This window comes from Hippopotamus amphibius, chromosome 8 (assembly GCF_030028045.1).
Source record: "Hippopotamus amphibius kiboko isolate mHipAmp2 chromosome 8, mHipAmp2.hap2, whole genome shotgun sequence".
Lineage (NCBI taxonomy): Eukaryota > Metazoa > Chordata > Mammalia > Artiodactyla > Hippopotamidae > Hippopotamus > Hippopotamus amphibius.
In genome coordinates, this window is record NC_080193.1 from 102,283,544 (window position 1) to 102,304,324 (window position 20,781).

The 20,781-nt window shown below is 34.6% G+C and overlaps 1 protein-coding gene across 6 annotated transcripts in view; it reads right to left on the reverse strand.

Annotated features, from left to right (window-relative positions):
* The window catches only part of BMPR2 (bone morphogenetic protein receptor type 2), a 178,691-nt gene that overhangs the window by 20,491 nt on the left and 137,419 nt on the right, over window positions 1-20,781 (reverse strand). For all 6 annotated transcript variants that reach the window (XM_057747162.1, XM_057747164.1, XM_057747165.1 and 3 more), the window contains 6 exons: window positions 20,334-20,425; window positions 18,146-18,376; window positions 17,308-17,422; window positions 12,194-12,354; window positions 10,735-10,882; window positions 5,756-5,892 (listed from right to left, as the gene is read on the reverse strand). In XM_057747162.1, the coding sequence (XP_057603145.1) occupies window positions 5,756-5,892; window positions 10,735-10,882; window positions 12,194-12,354; window positions 17,308-17,422; window positions 18,146-18,376; window positions 20,334-20,425 (884 nt within the window). The remainder of the gene's footprint in view (window positions 1-5,755; window positions 5,893-10,734; window positions 10,883-12,193; window positions 12,355-17,307; window positions 17,423-18,145; window positions 18,377-20,333; window positions 20,426-20,781) is intronic.

Here is a 20,781-nt window from a genome sequence, read left to right on the forward strand (position 1 = left end):
CTCAAAGAACTAAGGAAACCATGGACAAAAATGACAGGAAACCAGGAAAGCAATGTCTCAACAAATGGAGAAAAGCAATACAGAGATAGAAATTATAAAGTGGAATTAAAAAGACACTTGGAAGGTCAAAAGTACAAAAACTGAAATGAAAAATTCACCAGAGTGGTTAACAGCAGATCTGAGCAGGGAGAAAAAAGAATTACTGAACTTGAAGATAGGAAATAAAAATTATCCAGCCTGAGAAGCAGAAACAAAAAAAGAATGAAGAAAATAAACAGAGCCTACAAGACTTGTGAGTCACCATTAATCACACCAAAATATACATGAGTGAGAGCCCCAGAAGAAAAGAAGAGAAAATGGAGAAAGAAAATATGAAGAAATAATAATGGTCAATAACTTCCCAAATTTAACAAAAGAAATTAATCTACACATCCAAGAAACTCAACGAACTTGAAGTAGAGTTCTGTACTGAGACACAAACCATGGACATCAGAAGGCAATGTGTGACATTTTTTAAAGTGCTGAAAGAAATCTAGTGTTTTCTATAGAATTCCCAGGAACTCTGTATCAAGCAAAACTATCCTTCAATAATGAAACAGAAATTAAGACATTCCAGATAAAAGCTGAGGGGGTTTACTGCTAGTAGGCCTACCCTACAAGAAATGCTGAAGGGGACTTCTTAGGTGGCACAGTGGTTAAGAACCCACCTGCCAATGCAGGGCACACGGGTTTGAGCCTTGCTCTGGGAAGATTCCACATGCTGTGGAGCAACAAATCCCATGTGCCACAACTATTGAGCCCATGTGCCTCAACTACTGAAGCCCACACGTCTAGAGCCCTGTGCTCCGCAACAAGAGAAGCCACTACAATGAGGAGCCCATGCACCACAATGAAGAGTAGCCCCTGCTCGCAACAACTAGAGAAAGCCAGTGTGCAGCAACGAAGACCCAACGCAGCCTATTAATAAATAAAATAAACAAATAAATTAAAAAAAAGAAATTCTAAAGGGAATCATTCAAGCTCAAGTGAAAGGACACTAGACAATAACTTGAAGCCATATAAAGAACTAAAGAACACTGGTAAAAGTAACTACATATATAGGTAAACATAAAAGCCAGTTTCATTGTGTTTTTAGTCTGTGACTCCTATTTTTTTCTATACAATTTGAGACAAACGCATAAAACAATAATTATAAATCTACATTAATATGACAGTATTTTTAAAATGTCAACATAGGCAACTGAAGACGTATACATTTTCATGCATTTCCCTCAAACTTTTCCATACTTTCCTTTTATCAGGAAGCTATTCTTCCCCCCTTTATTGACTGATCTATGTTTGGTTCCTGGCAGTTTTTAAAACAAGTTTTTGCATTCATTAATATTTAGAAGATTTTGAGTTTTGTTACTACAAAAATGTTTTTTTTTAAAAAATTTCAATGCAATTCAAAAAAGTGTTTTAAATTTCAATGCATGTGGGGGGGAGTTGAGGGAGGGAGGGAATACGGGAATATGTGTATAAATACAGATGACAACTTGGTGTACCTCAAAAAAAAATTTCAATGCAACTAAGTTTTATGAAGCAAAATGTCTTCATGAAAAAGGAGGGTATTTCTCATTTTATAAACTATGCATTTGCTATCTAACTCTAGTACTGGATTGTCATTGCATAGGAGCAGCAGAGTAGCATTTCTGTTGACTATAGCACATTATATTTTAAATGGATTCACTGGAAGTGAACCAAATATTACTTATTTCTTACTTAGCAACCTCATCTAAATTGAGAGTAAAAAGTTTCCAGAAAACTATGTATATCCCGTAATGGCAGCACTGCCAAGAGATACTTCAGAATAAGGAGTCCAATTTCTCTGGTGAGATAAAACAACTTAAGGAAGAAGAAGTTGTATTTTACTAGATAAAATTTCACAAAGAGATTTTTCTTTGAAGCATGCTCTACTGTGAGGCTGGCACATTTAATGAATCCTGGTAAAGGATTCAGCTTCTCACCTGATGTCAGGGACCTCTTAAAAATCTGTCCCAGCTCCCATAGCAGGGACTACAGTTTGGAGGCAATCTTGGGCAAATGTGCTTGGAAATAGGTCTTCAGTTGTCTCATACTTGAAGATTTCAATCTCATTTAAAGCAGAAGACTTCACTGAAGGTAATCTACTGACAAAGATGACCAATGGAAAAAATACTTAATCTAAATCTATACGGAAACGTATAAAATCTCTCTAGCTTCTTTCCAACATGCCATGACACCTGGATCTAGAATGAAAATATTCTAATCCTGTCAAGACAACCTAAAATTAAAATGTGAAAATATAGAGTAAAATGACTTATGTTGCTTAATGAAACTTTCTCATTTTTGTCCTTTAACTATAATCATGAAATTGCTTGTAGAAAGTATGAAAAATTCTAACTTACACCTTCAGAGATAATTAAATTCCTAACATTCTTAACACAAGGACAGATTACTATGGAAAAGCAAACAATAAGAATTTTAGAAATTATAAATGACTGTGGTAAGTAAGATTTGAACCAACAGATAACTTATAGAGTGGTGAAAGTGAAAAATAAATGAGTGATATGAAAGGTAAAGCTGAGCAAATCTTAATGTGCAACAAAAAAGCAGATGAAAAATAACGAAAAAAAAAAATGATACCTAGAATATCAGGTGGTCGAATATTTTTCTAATGGGAATTCCAGAAGGAAGAAATGGAAGGGAGGAAATAATTTCTTAAACAATATAAGAAATTTCCTCTGAAAAAATTTCTGAACTTTCAAATTGAAAACCTGTCCAGTGCGAAGCAAAATGTGTGAAATGATCCATGTTTACAGATACCCAGATGAAATGTCATTAATTCCAACAATAAAGCAAAAGGCTTAAAAGCTCATAGAGAAAAGAAAACAAGAGGATAAAACAAAAAGATAAAAAGCAATGGAATGAGACTAGCTGGCACTGGAATTCTTATTAACACATCTAGATGCTAGAAGACAGTGGAGCACTTTCAAAATTGTGAGGAAAATGAAGTTGGTCTTGAAACCATTACCCAACCAAATTATTACTCAAGTGAAAGAGCAAGATAGAAACATTTTTGAATGTGCAAGAATTCACAACATTTACTATCCACACACATACTAACATGCATTATGTAACAAAGAACTTCATCAAAGAAAAAATGACTTACAAGAAAGAGAATGAGATTTTCTTTTTTACATGAGATTTTTTTTTTTTTTAATGCTGCTTCTCAAATGGATAAGGAAGGGGTGTGTGTGTGTGTACACACACATAATGGAATATTACTCAGCCATAGAATAGAATGAAATCCTGCCATTTGTAACAGTGTGGATGGACCCAGAGAATATTATGCTTTGTGAAATAAGTCAGAGAAAGACAAATACTATATGATATCACTTATATATGGAATCAAAAAAATTAAACAAATATATAGAGCAAAATAGGAACAGAGTGACAAATATAAAAAACAAACTAGTAATTACCAATGGGGAGAAGGGAGAGGGGAGGGGCAAGATAGGGGTATGGATCAAGAGATATAAACTACAATAAGACTAAATAGATAAGCAACAAGATACACTGTATAGTACAGAGATTTAGCCATTATCTTGTAATAACTTTTAATGGAGTATAATCTGCAAAAATACTGAATTGGTATACTGTACACCTGAAACTAATATAATATTTTAAGTTCACTATACTTCAATTAAAGAGATAAAATGTTGCTTCTTAGTAGAGTAGAGGGAAGGGGTGGGGGAGGGGACGGGAAGAAAGGGGAAGAGGGAGAGAAGAATATGACCAAAAAATCAAAGAAAAGCCAATGGATGGTAACTTTTGAAACATTATTCCTCAAGCGGCAAGAGCTTACAGTAACTAACATATAGGATTTTTACTTCCTCCTCTATGAGCCCAAGCACAATCTACATTGTGCAGTGGATGATTATATAATCATAACTCTGCAAAATTCTCATGTTTTTATTTTATTAAAAATTTCAGGTCAATCTGTATACAAAACAATTTACTAATAGATACAATATTATAAAACTAGGAGAGAACAAATGAGAAATAAGAATAAATAAGAATAAACACAGTATTTAAAATTTATAATTGTAACCCCTAGAACAGAAAATTTAGAAACAAAAACAAAACCTCAGAACACTGTTAACAGGAATTACTTCTAAAGGGTGGTGACAGGAGTAGGTAGTCTTTTCCTTTCCCATTTCCTATTTTAGCCATTCCATTCAATTTGATTTTGTTTATCATGTATAGGCATAACTTTAATTCTTTTAGAAAGCCGTTTAAAATAATAAATACAGGGTACTGTCATTAATAAGGGGCAATTCAATAATTATGGCATATAATGCAATACTGACCAAATGGAGAGAAAGCAATACATTTATGTATGTACTGACATGAAAAACTAAGTGAAAAAAATAAGCTTCAGAAATGATAGTGGATAATGAGATGATCCTATTCATGTTAAAAAAAAATGAGAAAAAAAATTGTATGGGTGTATATGTTGTATGCAAATGTTTGTAGGATGTTTTTAGTGCTGTAGCAAAAATTTACTGAAACGGCAGGAACCTCTGAAAGTATTTCAGCATTGTGAACTGCATTTTTAACAAGCAGAATTTATACCTGGTACCTCGGTTTCCTTTCGGTGTAGTTTAGATTTCTATTAGTCATTGAATACGTAAGTCTGTGCTAACTAACATTTTTGGTACCACTCTCAAGAGAATAAATGGAATGGAATTTCAATAAATGTTTAAAATATTACCATGTTAATTATTCCAGCTGTTATCCAATGTGGCAAACTTCAGACATAACAGTCTCTCTTTGAAAATATATATCAGGGGCTTCCTAGGTGGTTAAGTGGTTAAGAATCCACCTGCCATGGACTTCCTAGGTGGTGCAGTGGTTGGGAATCCGCCTGCCAATGCAGGGGACACAGGTTTGAGCCCTGCTCTGGGAAGATTCCACATGTCATGGAGCAACTAAGCCCGTGCGCCACAACTATGGAGCCTGTGCTCTAGAGCCCATGAGCCACAACTATTGAGCCCGTGTGCCACAACTATTGAAGCCCACGTGCCCAGAGCCGGTGCTCCACAACCAGAGAAGCCACTACAATGAGGAGCCCGCACACCACAATGAAGTGTAGCCCCTGCTCTCAGCAACTAGAGAAAGCCTGTGTGTAGTAACAAAGACCCAACACAAGCCAATAAATAAATTAAATAAATAAATAGATTAAAAAAAAAAAAAAAAGAATCCACCTGCCAATGCAGGGCACACGGGTTCAATCCCTGCTCCAAGAAGATCCCACATGCCAAGGAGCAACGAAGCCTGTACACCACAACTATTGAGCCTGTGCTTTAGAGCCTGTGAGCCACAACTTGAGCCCATGTGCTGCAACTACTGAAGCCCACAAGCCTAGAAGCCTGTGCTCCACAACAAGAGAAGCCATGGCAATGAGAAGCCCGCTCACCACAATGAAGAGTAGCCCCCCACTCACTGCAACTAAAGAAAGCCCACACACAGCAAAAAAGACCCAACACAGCCAATAAAATTAATTAATTTTTTTAAAAAAGAAAATATATCATACAAATGAAGTAAGTTGGATTTCTGGCATTAGACAACTCAAAAACCTATTATCATTATTAACAATTTATTTTTGCTTCAAGCAACATTTGAACATATTCAGTCAAAAGTCCTTTTTCTCAATAATTTAGTTTTTCCTTACCAGGCTATTTTCTTTCCAAGCTTCTGGGAACTTGGGTCTCTGTTTTTCCCTAGACACCAGAACCTGCATGTCTTCAAACGTGGGATGGTTTCCAACCTCTGTCTGAAAAGCCATCTGGTATTCTGGTACAGATTCACCTGTGTATTTTTTTAAAACGATAAGAGCAGAATTTATAATTATCATAAAGAGACCCTGCTGTGGATTTTATGCATTAATAAAAGCTCTACTTAAAATAGTCTTTGTTTGATAAATTAAATGTTTGTTACAAATTAAATGGTAGTTACAATGATGGACAGCTTTTAAAAAATGGTTTCTAGTATTAGTGAATTTGGGAATGGGGGGCTGGTGTGGACGCTATTATCTACATAAGGTTTCACACTTAAAACTATGCCTGAATTCTTAACCCATAAAGGGATTGAGGGTGCTGAATATGAGGAGAAAGTCCAAAATCTGGTACAATAAACATGTCTGTAGAACTAATATAAGTGGGTGGGTTGTACAGTCATGTCTCATTACATCACTGGCTGTATCACAGTCTAGCCAGATTTATCAAATTGGCTTTATCAAATGTCACAAAAATTGTTATAATCATTATCTGACAGAAAAATCAATAAACTGATTTTTTTCCCCTTAATGAGCAGTATTTAGATCAAGGATTTTAAAATCTCATTAACTATTCTACCACTGTTTAATAACCCTATTCATCACCAATATGCACAATCAGCTGCTTGTGACAAGAAACTTATGATTTTTACAAAATATGATCAAATTAAACAACATATTTAGCCACACAGAAGACCTCTGGGACCAACATTTCAAAAATCAATAATTTTGTCAAAATACTGGCAAAGAAAACAATAGAAATAGAGACTCTTCCTGTCTCCTTGTCCCTCCCCCCACACCATTAAAATGGCAGGATAAATTAGAAGAATACCAGGATGGAGGAAAGGCATTTAGGTTTTAATCTTGGCTTCATTTCTACTTTAGAAAAGTCGTTTAACTATTCTGTGCTTCAGTTTTTCTGTCAGCAAAATGGCAATGTCTGCCTTCCTTATCTCACTCACATGGAGACACTACAAAATTATAATGACCCAAATAGAAAGCACATTACAAAACATGCAATTGAAGTTTTATGCATCAATTTGATATTCAAAAAAAACCTATACACTTGCCCTCCACCCAATATTAAAAAAGATTTACAAAGATTAATTCTATAATTTATGTAGCATAGCCCAAATTTTTTGGAATATTATACTATCTATAAATACAAATGATATTTTCACATACTCTATAAACATTTAAGCAGATACTTATTTTTGATCAATAACCATCAACATTGAACTTGAAAGACAAAACTAAACTATTTCATCCTGCCAGTTAGTGTATCGCTTTCTTTCATGAAATCTCATATGATAAACCCATACCATTCATGAACTGCCAGATATTTACTAGTATATCTCTTCTGTCTTTCTGAGACACATACACAACACACATACGTACCTTCCAAGTGTTATTTTTTGTTCAAATGCTTGTTCAGTAGAATAATTATTTACAATTTTACTTACTTGTTTTAATCAGGTCTAAATTATTTTTTTATTAATTAATTTATTTATTGGCTGCGTTGGGTCTTCGTTGCTGCATAGGTTTTCTCTAGTTGCGGAGAGTGGGGGCTATTCTTCGTTGTGATGTCCGGGCCTCTCATTACCATGGCTTCTCTTGCTGCAGAGCACGGGCTCTAGGCACGTGGGCTTCAGTAGTTGTGGCACGTGGGCTCAATAGTTGTGGCTCATGGGCTTTAGAGCACAGGCTCAGCAGTTGTGGCGCACAGGCTTAGTTGCTCCGTGGCATGTGGGATCTTTATGGACCAGGGCTCGAACCCATGTCCCTGGCATTGGCAGGTGGATTCTTAACCACTTCACCACCAGGGAAGTCCCAGGTGTGAATTATAATTAGGAAATTTGCTAAATAAAACTGATGCACAATCTTGTTTTGTGAATGGAATGACATTAAGAATTATCAAATTTCAACTAAATCTTCATGGCTGTCATTTGTTACTTGTTAATTATGTCTCTAAGCTGTTAAGAACTTTTTAATCCCCTTCTTAAATTATGCTTGTTCTCATCCTCCTTTTTCTTTTTCTTTCTTCTTTCCTTTCCTTCCTTCCTTCTCTTCCTTTGTAATATAGAACCTAATTCACTTATATTGTTAATATTTTACAGAGAAAGGTAGCCTTCATTACAAACTGTTTCCATTTAATAAAATGGAATAATAATAAAAGCACATGCTGCATTTGGAATTGTATCACAGAAGTTAAAAAATTTTTTTATAAGAATTTTACAATTAACATATGCTATTCTTTAGGCTTATTAATATGTTTGTGGGATACTTTTTCTCAATTTACACCCCATTTCATTGTTAAAAATTTTAAGAGTACCCTGTATCCGCTGTGCTTTCTTAATACTTTTTTCCTCCTTTACCCTGTAATATTTCTGTCTTCTCTATTCCACAGAAACTCCTCTAAGAATATCAGACCTCCTCCTATTCAAATTCCAAGATCATTCCTCAGTTCTACTTCCTTTGATCTTTCAATTACATATATTTTTATCAATCTTGGTTCTTAATACTTTCTAACACTGACTTCCAAAATACTATGGTTTCTCAGTTTCCTCACTATTTTTCTGTCCATTTGTCTTCTCCATAATCTATGATGGGGGAGAGGGAGGGGGGACGTCCCCTAATATTCAGTCTTTTTTTTTTAATTTAATAAATTTATTTATTGGCTGCGTTGGGTCTTCGATGCTGCGGGCAGGCTTTCTCTAGTTGTGGCAAGCAGGGGCTAATCTTCATTGTGGTGTGGGGGCTACTCTTCCTTGCGGTGCGTGGTCTTCTCATTGTGGTGGCTTCTCTTGTTGCAGAGCATGGGCTCTAGGCACATGGGCTTCAGTAGTTGTGGCACTCTGGCTCAGTAGTTGTGGCTCGCGAGCTCTAGAGTACAGGCTCAGTCGTTGTGGTGCACGGGCTTAATTGCTCCACGGCATGTGGTATCTTCCCAGACCAGGGCTCAAACCTGTGTCCCCTGGATTGGCAGGCAGATTCTTAACCACCATGCCACCAGAGAAGTCCCTAATATTCAGTCTTTACTCACCAAAGTTTCTCTCTCTTCATTTATTCTCTCAGGGGAGTACATCCACTTATAAATTCTCAATTACCATTTCTATGTAGACAATTTCCAAATAATCATTTTAATCTTAAATTCTTCATTCTTTTAACTTCTCCAATAACAATTTTTGTAAACCAGTACTTTTTCCCTAAGCTCCTGGCTGCCATCCTCACTATTTCTCAGACCTCTGTATACTTCTCAATTCCCTAGACTGTCTTCCAATAGCTAACCAGAACCACAGGTTGCTTTTCTACATTTTCTCTCATATATGCCTCTTCTTCCCCATTTCCCTATACCAGATTACAGGGTATCTTAATGCAACTTTCTCCTTTTTTTCTTTTAAATTGTGGTTAAATGTACATAACACAAAATTTACCATTTTAACCATTTCTGAGTGTACAGTTCTGTGGCACTAAGCGCATTCACAATGCTGTGCATCCATCTCCAAAACTTCTTCCATCTTCCTAAACTGAAATTCTGTATACATTTAAAAGTAACCCCCAATTTCTTTTTCCTTTTTTAAACTCTTTACAGTACTATTTCAATTCATCTTGTTTCTATTAAAATAATATTCTGCAAACAAGATTTAATTGCCTTTCCCTTTTCAAACATCTGTTTTCGCACTTTATCAGTCTAAAAGCAATAATTATTCTTTGAATGCAATAACTGTTCAAAAAATGTTACTGATAGCAATGTACTAATTAAAGCTGATACAAGAATCATTTTAGTCAAACATACTTCTAAAAACCAAAAACTGTGGATTAGAATTTTTAAAAAATATGTGGCCAAAGTTCCAACAATAGAAATTAAAAGTTCCAAAAGCTTCAAGGTTCTTATATGTGATACTACTGCAATCATTTCTATTTCCAGTAAAACACTTTGAGTACTCCGTACTTCTAATTACCTGGAAAATATACTTCTAAAATAATAACTGATTAACTTGTAATATAAATAATTATTAATTTATTTCATTATATTTTAGAATTATAACCTATTGTTAAATGCTCTCTGTTTTTAAAGCAAAAGGAAATTCAACCCCACTACTAATCTGTTTTTATTAAGTACTTCCATTTCATAAATTTGTCCATGCTGGTTCAATTGACTATTTTTCCTTTTCTTATGCTTTTAATGCTGTTATTCCTATAAGATAGACCATTTATGTCAAATCATTTTGTACACCATCTAGAAGAATACAATGCACATATTGGTAATTAGTTTAAATTTTTATATCACAATCACAGTGATGTAACCTTAACAAAAGAAGAAAAAATATACACTCATTTGGCTATTTCAAGTAAGCCTCAAATAAGCATTCACATTAAATGAGCATCCTTTCATGAAAGGAAGAAAGACAGGCAGGAAGGCATGAAAACAAGAGAAGGGAGAATTTTTTTAAAAAAGGAAGAAAAGGAGAATGAAAAAAAGAAAGGAAGAAAAAAGTGTTCCAAGGGATAATTCATTACTTCTAATTCCTTATTGGGTCAGTTCAGGAAACACTATTAAGTGCAGCTTCTCAAATACTCAGAGGTGCATAAGGAAAACAATGACTGCTAAAGCAATCAAAGACCAAACTGGACACAGATAAGCTATTATGAGCAATTAATTAAATTACACTCAGATGCAAACCTAGAGTTCTTTCTAAAAAGTTTTTCCTGATTCATACCCTTCTGCTAATAATGTTTCTGAACACTAGATGGCAATAAACTAAAGGTTTAAACAAAAGTACAAACATAAAGGTTGGCTTCTTTAACATAGGTAGGAAAAAATATAACTACTTCACTTCAAAACATATATCAATTTCTGACAGCAGTTCCCTTACCTGGGAAGAGGTCTGTACATCTCATAAATATCTCCCAATAAATCAGTCCAAGAGCGTACATGTCTACTTGTTTCAAAGCTGATTCACAGTCCCTCAGGTTCACAGCTCCTTCTAGAACTTCTGGTGCCATATATCTGATTGTGCCAACCTGATAAATTAGAGTGATATATTTCAGAAAAGGAATGTACCATATTCTAATGGGCATACATTAGACCAGAAGTTATACATGGACTTCAGGTCAACAATATGTCAGTATGTTATTTGAACCTAAGCATGTCACTGTACCTTTCTATACCTGATTTTTCAATCTATAAAATACCCTTTTTAGGACATCTTGTTTGCTTCCAGTTTTTGGCAATCATGAATAAAGCTGCTATAACGATTTACGTGCAGGTTTTTGTATGAATATAAGTTGTCAATTGGGTAAATACCTAGGAGTGTGATTGCTTGGAAGACTGTTTGCCAAAGTGGCTGTATCATTTTGCATTTCCACCAACAATGAATGAGTTGCTGTTGCTCCACATCTTCACCAGCATTTGATACTATTGGTTTTTTTTTAAACTGTTTGAATGTAATGGCATCTTGTTTTGATTTGCAGTCTCTAATGAGGAATGATGCTGAGTAACTTTTATATACTTATTTGCCATCTGTATATCTTCTTTGATAAGGTGTCTGTTCAGATGTTCTATTTTATAATTGGCTTTTTTAATCTTCTTACAGTTGAGTTTTAAGAGTTATTTTATATTCTGGATACAAGTCCTTTATCAGATATGTTTTCAATTATTTTCTCCCAGTCTGTGACTTGTTTTTTCATTCTCTTAACATTGTCTTTCATAGAGCAGAAGTTTTTAATTTTAATAAAATTCACCTTAGCAATTTTTTCTGGACTGGAGAACTCGAGGTATGGGAGGGGGCGGGGGGTGAAGGGGAAACTGAGAAGAAGCGGGAGAGTAGTACAGACATATATATACTACCAACTGTAAAATAGTCAGTGGGAAGTTGTTGTATAACAAAGGGAGTCCAACTCGAGGATGGAAGATGCCTTAGAGGACTGGGGCAGGGAGGGTGGGGGGGAATCGAGGGGGGGGCGTCAAGGAAGGGAGGGAATATGGGGATATGTGTATAAAAACAGTTGATTGAACCTGGTGTACCCCCCAAAAAAATAAAATAAAATAATAATAAAAAAAAAAAAATTCCCTTTTTAAATAATTAAACTGTGATATATTCATCCTATTCAACAGCATTCCTCCTCATGCCTGACAAAAATGAGCTGGAATGGCAGTGATTTCCACAATGAACTGATGAACTTCATGCAATGTCTTCTGTTTATTTTAATTTTGTAATTCCTAATATGCTATGATTGGATAAGGATAATTGTCCTGAATAGCTGGTGGATTTTTAAATGCAATTTATTATGTTTTGAAAGTATGTCAGAGTAATACCTTTTGTATACACTCACCTCACTTATGGCTGCATTATCTTCCTCCCCTGGGCGCACCAGCCTATTTCCAGTCAGCTTCATGGACAACCCAAAGTCACTAATAACACAGGTTCCATTATTTTTCACCAGAACATTTCTGCTGTTTAAATCTCGATGGGAAATTGCAGGTTTATAATGATCTGTTTGAATAATTTTCAAATATTTATTAATGCTTAAAGAGCTCTACTGGACATGAAATGAGCATGAAGATAATAGGGGCCACATAAATAGAGAAGGTAGTGTTATTTTTCTGCCCATTAATTTGCTAATAACAGATAAGGTCATAAGAAATCAAAATTTCAACTTGCAATCCTACTTTTACTATATTTCACAACATAACTCCTGTTGCGTTTATAATTAATTAAGCTTTAAACATTCAGCTGCAATTAACAGTCAACAAGCTATCGCTTCTAATTTTAATATATATCTTTTTTTCCTTTTCATTTCTAGAGTAGCAAATGGAGGCAAAAGAGAAAGGAATATTTGGCATAAACAACAAAAAGTTAACTTCTCTAAAACAATTATCACTGAAAAACTGACATAGCTCCAAAACTGGTATATGTATCTTATACTATTCTCTAACAGCTTAACAAATCAAACCTATGAAAATCCCAGTTTTTTGCCCTGAGGTTTAGCCATGTATCTAAGCCTACCGGAGTTCTTCAAATCAAACTAGAAACAGTTTTACAATGGACTGGGAGCTGTTTTCTGATTTCACAGAGAAACAAAATACTATTATATTCATTCTATTACTTGTTTATCAGAAGACTATATGTTCCATGAAGGCAGAGAGAGAACATGTTTTGCCTGAATTCAAAAGGCTTGGCACATAGTAAATGCTTACTGACTGAAAGAATATAAACAACCTAAGTCCATAACTAAAATCATAATTTTTTTCCTCTTTATAAAAAAACTTTGGAGGAGGGGGAGGAACGGATTGGGAGTTTGGGATTAGCAGACATAAACTATTATATATAGGATGGAAAAACAAGGTCCCACTGTATGGCACAGGGAACCATATTCAGTATTGTGTGATAAACTATAATGGAAAAGAATAGGAAAAAGAATATATATGTGTATAGCTGAGTCACTTGCTGTACAGTAGAAATTAAAACAACATTGTAAACCAACTATTCTTCAATAAAGTTTTTAAAAAAGAAAACCTTATATAAATCTTACATTGAAATAAAACCACACCTCTTGAAATGAAAAAATTCTATAGTATAATTCCTCAAATTTAAAATAATTCCCTAGGTATACAAAGAAATAGAGCAATCAGAACCAAGTCAGTGACAACTTCAGAGTCTTTATATTTAGGCCAAAAAGACTCAGTATTTACATTTATTACTCTCATTAACATGTATTAGACTGCAATTTCACCAAAAATGAAACCAAAGATAGAAGATGACGATTCCTTTGATATAGGTGAGGGGAAAAAAAAATAGCAATAGCACAATTGGAAGAAAAATAGCAGTTACCAGGTTTCTTTTTCTAAGAATTGATTTCTTTCTTATTTGCTCCCCTTCCTGGTCCAGACTTCCAGACTGTTAGTACAAACATAGCTCGCTCAACCCCTAAAAGAGCTGCATTTCTTACTCTGGATAAAACCACAACATAAGTATATGTGGTATAATCTCAAGCTGATATCTATATAAGAAAATTTATAGAGACACTGGAAAATGTTTGTATACTAACACCAAATCAATACGTAAACTAAAATATCTCACACATTGGGGAATTAATAATATGAAGAATGTGCAATGAGTCAGTCAGCCAGCCAGAGAAGAAAACAGGGTAATACTTTCTGCTACTATTAAAAAGGAAACAAAAGAAATGAAAAGAGGAGAGGGAGGAAGCAAAGGAGGAAGAAAGAAAGGGAGGAAATAAGGAAAAAGAAGAGAAGAGAAAAGAAGAGACGAGAGGATTCATCACCTATGCAAAGGGCATAACTATAGACCGTCTTTTTGAGACTTCTTTTCCCCTTAAAGTTCCCTTCAGTATTTAATTTTTTTTATTGGGGAAGGGGGTTGTGGTTTGTAGAAAAGGGGGCAGAACATGTAATGATTTTGCCCTGGGCAGTAGCACACTTGGCAAATTTCTTAAAGGAAAGTAGAACACAATATTATTTTAATTATGATTTAAAAAAAAAAAAAGAAACCTGAACAAAAAATAGTCTCTCTGTGGATATTTACATACACACATGCAGGCAGAGCAAAGGACCCGGAAAGATGTACATAAACTAGTTAACAGTAATTTTCTGGTTAGATTTAAGTGATCTGCATATGTTCTTCCTTTGCTAGATTTTTTTCTAGGAAAATGTTACACTGATATTATTATTAGGAAAAAAATTCATAGGGAGAACCAATTACAAATAAATTCCTCCTTTTTCTGAAGCAAAAAAAAAAAAAGGCTAAATAAATAATAACAGTATTATTCCTTACTACAAAATTTCTATGCCAAACAGCAAAGTTATATTTGAAAATATTGGGAAGAATATAGTTATCTGAAAAAAAGTGAAATGACACTTTAAATGTTTTGAAATAGTATAGCTGGAATATTTATTACTGAAGTATAGTCATTTACAATATCATGTTAGTTTCAGATGTACAGCACAGTGATTCAGTTATAAATATATATACATACACACATATACATATATTCTTTTTTAGGTAATTTTCCTTCATAGGTTATTACAAAATATTGAGTATATTTCCTACTATACTATACAGCAGGCCTTGTTGGTTATCTATTTTACATATAGTATTGTGCATATGTTAATTCCATCCTCCTGATTTATCATCCCTCTCCCCCCTCCCCTTTAGTAACCTTAAGTTTGTTTTCTGTCTGTGGGTCTATTTCTATTTTGTAAATAAGTTAATTTGTATCTTTTTTTTTTTTTTTTGCAGATTCTACATATAAGTGATATCATATGATATTTGTCTTTCTCTGTCTGGCTTACTTCACTCAGTATGATAATCTCTAGGTCCAACCATGTTGCTGCAAATGGCATCATTTTACAGCTGAGTAATTCTTCTTTGTATATACCATTCATCTGCTGATGGACATTTAGGTTGCTTGGTTATTGTAAACAGTGCTGCAATGAACACTGGAGTGTATGTATCTTTTCAAATTATAGTTTTCTCCAGATATGTGCCCAGGAGTGGGATTACAGGATCATATGGTAACTCTATTTTTAGTTTTATAAGGAACCTCAATACTATTCTCCATAGTGGTTGTACCAATTTACATTCCCACGAACAGTGTAGGAGGGTTCCTTTTTCACTACATCCTAGCCAGCATTTATTACTTGTAGACTTTTTGATATGGCCATTCTGACTGGAGTGAGGTATGAATATTTTTAAATAAGAAGGTAAAACCAAAAATTCAAACAGCATTGTACTTATGTTCTTTACAACAGCATATACATATACAATTTTTAAAAAGGTTAACTATTTAGTGATAATATTAGGTAATGCTTTGGAATAATGCCTGTGTTTAAATAAAACTCATATTTGATGGCAATCATTCTTTTCAGCCAATGTTTGACTGGAAACCTTGCTGAATCACTCAAGCCTTCAAAAGGGAGATTAGGATGGTATTTTAAGTTCTTTGCTAAGCCAGCTCTTTAAAGGAGTTATAATGTTTAAGAGTAAGAAAACACAGTACAAATGGTTAATGAGCAAAAGCACTAAAGTAAGTGCATCAAGTTGCTGACATAGGCAATAACATTGGTCAATTCTGTATTCAGGAAAAGCAAGATGTCAAGATAAATGAACTCATAAATTATTCAGGAGAAATTATTTATATATGAAGCAGCACCTAGAAAAGATGATCCACGCTATTATACAATGGAACAAAGATCTAAGAAATTGACATGTTAAACATTCTCTTCATTACAGAGGTCAGCGAAAAAACATATGACAAGAAAATTGCTTTAAGGGACGAAAATGCAAAGACAGATTTTCCCAGCAAAGATAATTTATAGGTGCCTGTGATGTCAGGTTTATTTTGAAACAAAGTGAAAAAGCAAATGTATTAAAAATATGCTTTGAAAAACTAGCAAAAATGTACATAAAGGCTGAATAAGACTGTAGCTATGTCAAGGAACACAACCAAACGGTACTGACACAATGGCAAAAACTGACTCCTCACCATGCAGTCTCCTCTTTCTATTCAGTAACAGAACCCAGTGCACTGAGGCAGCAATGCACCCGGCTAAAAAAAACAAAAACAAACTATATTCAAGCATCCCTTGCAGCTAAGTGTGTTAGGAAAGAATGGATCAAGTTCTGGGAAACAAAACATAAGCACAAGAGTGGGACTTCTGGAGGCAAAAGGGGGCACTTCCTTCTGTTCTCCTTTTTCTGATGATTAGCATATAGCATGACAGACAATGAGGTGACTTTGAAAACAAAAGTCACATATAAAGAGTAATGGAGAAGAAATAGAGGAGCCTGGGGCCCTAATAATCTATGGTGCTGCCAAAAACGTTAGGCTGTCTCTCTCTAGATTCTTACATGAGAAAGAAAAAAAATGTCATTCTCATTGAAACTTGTTGCATTTTTTTTTGAACAAACCTAATTCTAGCTAAGCGAAGCACTAATTTATAAAAAGATACAGTTTGGTTTTATACTAAAGGTCAACCAACTATGGAAATCATGTGTAAAGAAGTGATAATGCACTTGTAGTTCATTTAAATAAGCAAAATAAATACAAGGAAAATACAATACAGTCTAGCTAAGAGGTTCTTAACCTAGGTCCGTAGATGAACTTCAAAGAGTCTGAGAATCCCTACAATCAAAAGAATACTGTTTAAAGTATGCCCACACGTCTATCTTTACAGGGAGAGTGGGGAGAGCTTTAATCAAAATCACAGTGGAATCTATGACCCCTCTGGAGTATTGAAGTTCTTTTTCTTATTCTTCTTGTTAAATTTCAAATATATTTCCTCATGCTAGATCTTTTAAACAACTGGTTGATAATACATCTGCTATAATATAAAATATACTTTTACTCTGAAGACATGAATAAAATTTCCCTTTGTGAATTCTGGCCCCACATGGTTGTCATGCATCTTCTATTCACTGTCTTACCTCCTCGTGGTAATTCTGTATGAAGATAAGCCAGTCCTCTAGTCACAGAATGAGCCAGACGGCAAGAGCTTACCCAGTCACCTGTATGGAGACTTAAATACTTGCATAGAGATCCCTGTATGGAGGAAAAAAAGCAAAAGGGGGAAAAAAGTGGAATTACTTTACTTGAACATGAGGAGGTAAGTTAGCAGCTGTGTAAAGGATTTGCACGTTAGGATTAAAAGGAGATCTAATGAATTATGACATTTCAGAATTTTGAAGTAAGAAAAGACATTTCTGTGGGTAGAGAGAGGAGGAGAGGATGGAAAGGAGAATTTAGACATTATCAATTTTTATTTCTCCAATATTAAGAATTATGAATTATTTCATTTTAAACACTTCTTTGATTTATCAACTTAAGATAGAAAAAAGTATTTTCGACTCTTTCTTTACAAACTATCTCTTACCAGTATAAATATAAATTATACTGTTCTGTTTTACAAGTAGAAAACAGAAGGCTTTTGTAAATATATATGTGTCAGTGCTACTTAAGGTGTTCATCCACAAACTATTTATTACCAGTCTGGGATAAGGAGCATGCATCAGAATAAATGTCAATGAAAGCACTGCTTCCTTCATCAAGAAAGTCTTGCTGAGAGAGAGAGAGAGAGAGAGAGAGAGACAGAGAGAGAGAGGCGAAGGAACTAAACAGTTTCATTCACATTCTGGGGTAAGATCCTTATCTCATTGTAGACCATTAATAACCAGTTTGCAAACCAGTAACACTCTACATAACAGGAGTCCTCCTACAAATCTGACTGACATACAAATATCAGTATATTTTTTATGAAGAACTTACGTTGGGATAATACTCCATCACAAGCAAATACTCCATGCGTCCATCTGCAGTGACTCTCTCGTCTCCAACTATAAAGCGAGCAATGTTGTCGTGTTCCATCAAAGGCACTCTATAAATGTTCTTCTCATTGATAAAATTCTGACGGTTTGCAAAGGAAAACACTTTTACAGCAACTGGACGTTCATCTAAGGAACCTTTATATACAGCTCCATATCGACCTCGGCCAATCAGCTGTAAATTTGTTTTGAAGAAAGCAAGATATTATTTCATCACAATTTAACAATCAAATTCACTAAATAATAAAGTATAAATCCATATGTATGCAACAGGTCTCTATTGCTTAGTTTGAATTACTCCATTATCAAGAAACTAGTAACTCTGGAATCCTATATGGCTCAGAAAATCCTACCACACCCAGCCCAGCCACAGGGGATAACTCTGAACAAAATTTTTAAAAGAAATCTAAAAATGCTGGAGAACAAACAAAAGTAGGCAGATTCTGAGGGAAGTCAACAGTTAGAAGAAAGGAATGGCATAGGGTGAGCTATTCATTTTTATATCTTTAAGCCTTGAGCAGGCTGAAATCTGCACTTGTAGTGGAGCAAAAACCGTGACAGAAAATTTTTCTGGCCTCAGGAACCAGGGGACAGAATTTGGGGCAACCACAGCTGATGGAAAATGAAGGGAGAATCCTAAAAAGGAGAGTCTGAGAGTGGGAAACCCAATTAAAGCATGGGACAGACTCCAGCTAAAGATAAAATAATTAAACTTCAGCTCAAGGACTGGGTTTGCAATATGTCCAACCAAGTTAATCACCCACTAAAACAAACAATGAAGGGAACGCACTTTAGAAGAACCTAACAGAACAAAGGATCTCCACAATACAACATTCACAGTACCTAGTACAATACAATTAAAAAACCCCGCAAGATACAACTGTTCTCTTCATTTTTGGCTTCTGGGATTTCTCTGACTTTTTACTGAAAAAAGGTTAGGGATCTACCATTTAAGGATATTTGTCATATTTCATTCACTATTTCTTATTTAAATTTTAACAGACAGATTCCCCTTAGTAAGGCTGTATCAACATAAAGTGAAATCAGCAATGTTTGGGAGTGTTTCTTTTACTCAGTCCAGGATAAAATCCTAATGGTTTTAATTTCTATTTTTTCCAACTTCGTAAACTGGACATCTTATTATACATTTGCTAGGCATACTTCTTCTGTGACTTGACAATTCATCTCTTTTGTCTGTTTTTAATGGATTGTTTACTTCATGTTGATTTCTATCAGCTCTCTATCAATACTTTATGTGTTGAAATACCTTTTTAGATTTTTGCTTTTAACTTTTATTATATTTTTCTCCCAAATGGAAGGTTCTTAAAATGTTTTATATAATCATATAAATTATATAATCAAATCTACCTGATCGATTATTTAACAGTCTGTGGTTTAGTTGATTTATCCTAATAAAGATTATAAAAACATTCATTATGGTAAGACTTTTAACACAGGTTCTGAGATATTACCAAATGAAAATTTAATTCCATGCAAAACATAATATTCATATGTACCTATACAATATATAATATATACATAGACAAGGAATATTTATTCAGCATCTACTATAGATTCCTCACCTGGCACATTTTCTCAGAACTTGATATGTCTTTATTCCCATAATCTGTTCAAATCTATACTCAAAGATCATTGCTTTTCTTCCCTCCACAGCACTTATTACTACCTGAAATATACAGTTGACCTTTGAACAATGTGGGGGTTAGGGACACCGACCCTCCACATAGTCCAAAGTCCACGTATAGCTTATAGCTGACCCTTCATATATACGTGGTTCCTCTGTGTCCACAGATTCAACCAACCGTGGATGGTGTACTACTGTAGCATCTACTGTTGAAAAAAATCTGTGTATGAGTGAACACATCATAGTTCAAACCCATGTTGTTCAAGGGCCAACTATACTTTCATTTATTTACTCTCTTGCAGTCTCTCACTAGAATATAAGCCTCATGTATCTGTACTGTTCACCAACATTCTCAGCACCTAGAACAGGCCTTGGCACAAAATTGATCATAAGTGCTTACTGAATAAATGAACTAGTTAATGGAATTACTCTCTCAGATACACTGTGAGAGCAGAAAAAACAGTCCATAATCTGAAAGCAATCTTACCTCCAATAGTTTCAGATTATCTAGGTCAAGAGAGGGCTCTGATGCTGCTGCCTCCATCATATTCATACTGTGAAGACCTTGTTTACGGTCTCCTATAGGAATAGGAAAAAGAACTTGCTAATGTGTGGTTCTCTGAAAATGAAAATCTTTATTATACTTTTTAATATATTACAGTTAAAAAGAAGATTTACAGAAGGATAGACAGCAAGACTTATGCCTAATGTCAACAGGAATAAAACTATCTACTAATCTAGGAATCATCTATAAATGAAGATGAATAATGAATAACACAAAAGCTGAATTCTGGGAGATGGTTCCAGCAACACACCAAGTATAAAACCCTAAGAAACATGCAGAAACAACAAAGGTTTTATTAAAGTTATTCAAATGAATGAATGGGTGCTGATTTCCTAAAAAGCTCATCAAATCTGACGTTTATTAGAACGAA